General features: G+C 31.7%; 2 protein-coding genes across 8 annotated transcripts in view; both read right to left on the bottom strand.

The window, feature by feature from the left end:
* LOC117171928 (sodium-independent sulfate anion transporter-like) overlaps positions 1-2,376 on the bottom strand; it is a 59,614-nt gene extending 57,238 nt beyond the window's left edge. Inside the window, exon 1 of the mRNA XM_033359591.1 lies at positions 2,098-2,376. Within this exon, the coding sequence (XP_033215482.1) occupies positions 2,098-2,310 (213 nt within the window). The 5' untranslated portion in view covers positions 2,311-2,376. The remainder of the gene's footprint in view (positions 1-2,097) is intronic.
* A 2,755-nt stretch (positions 2,377-5,131) lies between these two features.
* The window catches only part of LOC117170534, a 140,785-nt gene continuing 139,021 nt past the window's right edge, over positions 5,132-6,895 (bottom strand). For 5 of the 7 annotated variants that reach the window (XM_033357330.1, XM_033357334.1, XM_033357332.1 and 2 more), the window contains 2 exons: positions 6,062-6,118; positions 5,132-5,882 (listed from right to left, as the gene is read on the bottom strand). In XM_033357330.1, the coding sequence (XP_033213221.1) occupies positions 5,649-5,882; positions 6,062-6,118 (291 nt within the window). In that variant the 3' untranslated portion in view covers positions 5,132-5,648. The remainder of the gene's footprint in view (positions 5,883-6,061; positions 6,119-6,895) is intronic. The other 2 variants (XM_033357335.1, XM_033357336.1) reach the window with 1 other exon arrangement.

The following is a 6,895-nucleotide window of genomic DNA, read 5'->3' as shown; positions in this document are numbered from 1 at the left end:
ATGTATAAAAAAAGTTGGAACGTTCAAAAAATGTCGAGGTTCAGAAAAAAGATAAAATAATTTTCAGTGAAGTTCCTACCAAAATTCAGTACCTAAACGTACGTTATTGTATTCTAATACATTTTCCAAAATTTCAGCTCGATATTTTATTTATAAAAAAAGTTCTTAGGTTTAAAAAAACATTCAGTGAACTGAAAAAGTGAGGTCGGTAATATAGGTATTTAGCTGTGTCACGTGCCCTTAAGTTGATAATATCAAAAGTGAACCAAATTGATTTAAGATTATAGCTTAAGATTTGAAGAGCTGAATTGGGAAATCTGAACTGAGGTCAATTCAAAATCAACTCGGAAAGCCGAATTAATAACAGCTAGTAATGTCCAAACTGACCCGAATTAACATGCAAACTTAGTGCGCGATCTATGGAAAGATTTGACGTATGAGGACTTAGTGCGCGCTTTGAGAAACTTCATTTGGACATCGGAACTAAAACAAATTCATAATGAACCCAGAAATCCGAATAAATAACCAATAACGTTCAAATTGAGGCGCAGAATTTTTAAGTTTAATTTCGGGAAAAAAATCGATGGTCTGTTAATATTTGAAGCAATTTGGGCATTTTGACTTGCAGAATTGAACCGCTTCCTCATTCTCAACCATTTTTCTAAAACCATTTTTCCGGGACGATTTCCTATCTCAATTGGCTCTATCCAAATTGAACCGGATTGATGTAGCAACTTAGTTCGCGATTTGAAAAGTTCGGTTAAAAAATGCAAATTGAAACCAATACAAAATAAACTCTAAAATCCAAATTATTATTTTAAATAGTTTCCTATCTGTAGCTTAAAAAAGTACTAAACGCTAACGTCATGCCGCCGTCGAGAAGTGAAGCAGTAAAGACGGCTGTACGTGCGCATGTAGTATATGTAGATTTTTTTGGCAAGTAGAAATTACAATAGGTCAATCTTGCGTTCATAGAATTATTAAATCATTCTGGTACTATAAATGTTGGAACTTTTGTAAAAAAATATTTTTTAACCTTTTGTATTTCGTAATGAAAAGGAGTTAACCCTTTGTTAAATCTAAAACGCTTCAATTTATGTGCTTTTGTCCTAATTTTTTCCATAGCAGCGAAAGCATACGAATGATTAAATTTGTGTTATATACTTTCAGACTTTACCTAGGGGAACTTTAATATAAACAAAAGTTTTAGTATGATCGGATTATTTTTTCCTGCACGAAGTACGTGTCCTGATCAAAAATTTTAAGACAAATGTTACCTTCTGGAATATTTATACCTCTCAGTGCACACAGAAGTATTATTGGCGTCTCTAAAAAAACCGTTCGTCCTTAAAAAGGGGAAATAAAATTCCAATTATCCAATAATTTCATGTTCAATAGAAATTTCTTAACAAATTTTTAAATGTATCAAAATTATTTAAACCTATTTTTTAAATTCTTAAACTAATATTAAAAATCAGGCCAATTTTTTTTATCAGACAATGCAAATTGCATATCTTGACTTTTAATTGTACCGAGAAGAATAAGTCTGTTTACTACAGGTAGATGACTGAAATATAAATATACACAAAATTAATTAAGAGCCCTTTAAAAACACATAGCGCTTTTTCTATGTTAAGTGCGTGCGTGCAATTTTAATATAGGTGTAATGCTGGATGTGATCCCCTTCCTCACCCTACGTGCGTTACAAATTTTGTAAACAGTCTCTCAGGGGTCGTCCATATATTACGTAACGCAATTTTCCGGCAATTTTTAACGCCCCTCCTTCCTATGTAACGCGCTTTCAGACTTTTATTGTAGTTTTTCACCATTGTCATAATGCTAATCTTGACCCTTTTTTCTCCTTTGAAAGCGATACGTAATACGTGGCCCAGCTCTTACTACGTACTTTAATTTTCAATTGTTTTCAAATTGTGTACATGAAGAGTACCTTAGCGCCCTAAATTATGAGTAATTGTGAGATTTGCCTTATAATAATGTATCGCTTTCCATTTTTCTACAAATAAGTAATTTATAAATGTAATTTTTAATAAATTATTATTTTATTAAGTTCCAAAATAGATTGATTGAAAATATTACCTGAGATGATAGCCCGGCAAGTGCGGCGTAACTAATACTTTGTGGAATCATCGTTAGTCCTATCGTGATTCCAGCAACGAAATCTGAAACGGCTTGAAATTTTGTATACTTGGGTAACCAATTCAGTACCGGTACATATTTGGCACACACATTTTTATTTTTTGATGAACTTTTTGCCACATCTTCGTTTGAAGATTTCAGATCTGTGGTCATTTTTAAAAGAGCAAAATTGTGCAGCACGTTACGACAATACGGTAACTCAAGACTGAGATTGATTTTCTACCTTTACTTAAACGCAGCTAATTCATGCGTTATCATGATAAGCTATCTTAAAAAGGTCATTGTAAACGATGGAAATTAATTAAAAATACGATTTTCCTGTATGTTCGTGCTTCTCAACGCCATCTTGTGTTGATATAATCTGATAACAGTGCTCACTGCTTACCAAGTTGTTTATCCAAAAGAGCACGTGCTAATTTTTGTCCATATCCCTCGGAATATATGTACTTAGATGTCTACTCTTTTTAACTGATTCTTCTTTATTCCAGCCTTTCCCTTATTAAGCACCTGTACTTTTCAATCCTATCTTCTCTGTACCCGCTTCTCTCTCTCGCTTATTTACGTGAATCTGGTTCTACATCTTCATAATTAAACGCCTATTCTTTATGTATAATCGTTTTTTTATACCATACTATCCTTCGTGAATTTTCAACCTATTTCTCTATCTAAAACGAAAAAAGGAACCTACTAGGGAAAACCCGATTTTCGGTTTATGATGGGTTCTATAGGTTCTTCAACTGATCTTTCTAGGAGTGCAATCAGAAATTTTGTACCTGCATTATTTCACAAGATATAAATGATTGAAAAAGAATCTTTGAACATATGCGGAGCGGCGGAGATTTCTTCAGTCGCTCACCCTGTAAAATTTCACTTTTGCCTAGTATATTCCTTTTCTCGGATTGCTTGCGTCACATATAAACACCTATCCTTTTTAATACATTCCTTTATCGTAGCATATTCCCCATTTATTCATGTAAAAATTGGTATGTCCTTGTTATTAATATACCGTAAAACAGGATGAAGTCGCTCATGTTGGGGTAAATAAAGTTTTTCAGCTTTAATACTTAAAATAATTGATAATATTTTACTTTTCCTTCTAGGAAATTTGACATTGAATTTCAAAATATAAATTTAGGGGTGGGCAACTTTACACTACATGAGCGACTTTACCCCCTTCGACGGTACTCTTCAAATTTAAAGTAGTGGAATTTCACTCAGAATCAGTGAAGAAATGTTTTACAACTTCAATAATTAAAAAGTCACAGAAATTGCAACCATATTTCATTGGTACCTTAGTAAAAAAAAGAGTGACATTTTCATTTCACGCCATTGAAATGTGAGTTACTTTTCTGCTTGTCAGAAATCAATGCAAATGCGTTGCACTAATACTTAATAAAATTACACAGATTCAGATTTAGAAAATAATTCTTGGCCAATATTTTTCAATATATTGAAAAATATAGAATATAAAATATAGAATAGAAAACCGAGTATACCCTGTTTTTTATTCCAGTTTATCCCTTGACCTTCATCTGTAAATGAATCTGCTTTATTTACCTTTCCTAAAATTCTATACCATAAACATAATATTTCACTCCACCGAAATATTTTATCCTACAAAATTACTTCGATTCAATTATTTTCTTCTCACTTTTTCTATCAAGGAAAATTTCAAGAAATAAACACTCCCGATGGATAAGTTTCTCTGAAAAGAATATCGGGAAATTTATCAAGTAGCCTTAATAAAAAATGAATCAATTATTACTTAAAATATTGAACGTCAAACTGAAAATTTGCGACTATCTGACGACAACGGTATTTTTATCCGGAATTTTTAATGAGCAGATTAAATAATTTATTTAAGGAAGCAGCTCTCATTCCTTTACATATAAAGGAATTTATATGAAGGAATTTATACGCCGGTTTCAGTTGAATAGATATTCCTGTTTTTCTGCACGTCAGTGTGAAAATTATTATTTTCGGTTTTAAGTGGGACCTATACTTAACCTTTCGGCTGATATTCATATCTAGAAAGCAAGAAACAAACAATATATATATAACACGTGCGATTATGTCATTCGGTTTCATTCGGTTTTTAACCTGAAGAGTTCATCTTTGGCTTAAAATGCCGATAATTTATCCAACTTAGAGATCCTCGAGGGAGATTTGAGGCAGAAGGTACTCCAAGTCGGATTGGTGCCGCTGATACCGGAACTCGTTCGATGGGTTCTACGAAGAATAGGATTTGATATGACAGTTAAAAATAGAAGAGAATTTAATACAGAATAAAAACAATACTTATCTCATGCACATTATAAATTATTAGTAAGGTTAATTATTAAAGTTAGGGAACAATAATATTCACTTTAAAACGCATATAATACTTCAAAAATTTCATAAACAAAAGTATTAATAAAAAATAACCCTGCTCAAACTTTTCGCGCCCCATGAAAATATGAAAGTTACAGTACAGCGGCGAACATTGGAAGGGGAAACGTGTCTCAACTAAAGTCACTAAAGCCAAATCCAAAACTGAAATCTTTCTATCACATCAAATTTTTTATGAAATTGACATGGCTGTCTAAGTCGCAAACTGTTCTGTCGACGTATGCAAGATTAGTTTGGGTGATTTTTTTTTAAAAAGCGTTTCATACATTGCTTAACAACTTCTTCATATAACATTTTTGTTTGCTGAAACTTCCCTCGAGAAACAAACAGTACCGTAAAGAGAAGTGTTGATACCCTGGCCCGGGCAAAGAAGTTTAGTGTATACCATTTCCCTTCCCCCAGCTCCAGCAGAATTTTAGTTTGAAATATTATTTTTTTACTTTGTTTTAATATAAATCCGAACTTCATTGTGACGCTTATTTGATTCATCAGTGCATTCCAATAAAAATGATTAAATCAAATCGCTCTCAGTTATTAAGAAGACGAATAATTTATAAGAATGCATGGAACACAGTAGACATGGCTTATATTTATTGTCAATAGATTTATTGCATGATTTATCTGTATTTATACAGCTTAAACTTTATTAGACTTACATATTTCCTAAATTAAATTTGAAGGCCTTTTCACATTGATGCTAATTACAAATGTATACGATTAATACATACACGAAGTACTTTGTACAAACTCTGAACGAGACAAAAATAAGAAAAAATTGCACTGATTGAGCAACCAGTTAATTTATTACCCCAAAGTTAGAAGCTAAGGAAGCTTCTAAAGTAAGAATTACGTGAAAGAACTTACTATGGAACGAATGCAAGGTGCACCAAACCTAGTCCATATTTCTCTTTTAGAAAAGAATACATGAAAATATTAATAATTAGGTATCGGATTTTCTACCGAAATTATGTATAAATATAAAATGAAAAATAAAAAGGACGCAGATAAAGACAATATTAAAAATAATAATCGTTGTTAATAAATACTAATATAAAAAATGTTTAATGATCAAAACAAACTTGACCTTATCCGGCAGGCCAAATTTAACGCAATTTTTTGTTGATCTGATCGATAAGTTGGTCAACCCTCTGGGACGTTCCACGAAACTTATTAGGTTCAGGGCCAATCATCTGTATCAATTGTGGTACTTCCTGTCCGCTGATTTGCGTGAAACGAGCGAGAGCTTTCATGCAGGCAAAAAGTTGCTCTTCATTAGGGTTCCCATTGAAAAATTGAAGAAGAGCCATCGTCAATTCCACGGCGACATCATCGAAAACCTAATCAAGTGATAAAATTGAAATCAATTTCATGCGCAAGGGAAACATGGAATCGTTTCTAATTGCTCGTCTTTTCGAGAAGAGACACTGCGCACGTCTTGTAGGTTGATTACAGCGGAAATAATGACAGAATAACGACTTACCCCCGAATATAAAAGGTTTAGAACTTGGACAGGTACCTTAGAAATGCTGCCTTTTGGTAAAAGTTGCCGTAGTATTTTGTTTTTGTGCATTTTCTGAAAAATAGCATTCAATCCCTAAAAAAGTATTCGTACTCTACTCGTGCTTTTGGAATTATAAACTGCCACCGATTTTTTTTTGTAATACAGTTTTGCACAGGGAAAACATCATGTCACATTATGTGTTAAACGTAAAAGGGTCTTTCATTAAGCATGTTTACTAGCTATATCACCTACAAAATGTCAAAGAGTTTATAGAATCGATAAAAATAGACACATTGTTACATATAATACATTTGAACAAATAAATACAAGTGCAATGTAGAAAAAAATTTAATTGAATCTGCAATTTTTTACTTATCATTAGATATCTGAGATTTTCTTTCGCTTTAAAGTGTTCTATGTTTTAATGCTACACTCAGAAAAATGTTTGTTTGAATTAAAAAAATTATTTCTTTAATATGAAGTCAAACAAATATAATAGATTTTTTAAATAGATTTTTGGTTTGTTTAAATAAATCTCTGGTTTAAAATAAGTAAAGTTATTGTTTACGTGAATATATATATATATATTTTTTTTTAATAATTATAGAATTTTTCAAGTGAAGTAAATCTTTTTTTTACACCTAACCTCAAAATTCAGCATTCTCTTTAAAAATAATGTATAAGCTCGATAATATGTTTATTCGTAATAATAATCATCGTTTTATATGTAAAACCAGAAACACGTATTCATTCCTAAGCTTAATTCTGGTTAATTGTTAACTCTGTGCTTCTCATTTCTGAATAAAACAATTATACATTAGAATAATGAGAAATGTACCAGAGTTAGAA

Source organism: Belonocnema kinseyi, chromosome 4 (genome assembly GCF_010883055.1).
Source record: "Belonocnema kinseyi isolate 2016_QV_RU_SX_M_011 chromosome 4, B_treatae_v1, whole genome shotgun sequence".
Lineage (NCBI taxonomy): Eukaryota > Metazoa > Arthropoda > Insecta > Hymenoptera > Cynipidae > Belonocnema > Belonocnema kinseyi.
This window is presented reverse-complemented; position numbering and strand designations above follow the sequence as displayed.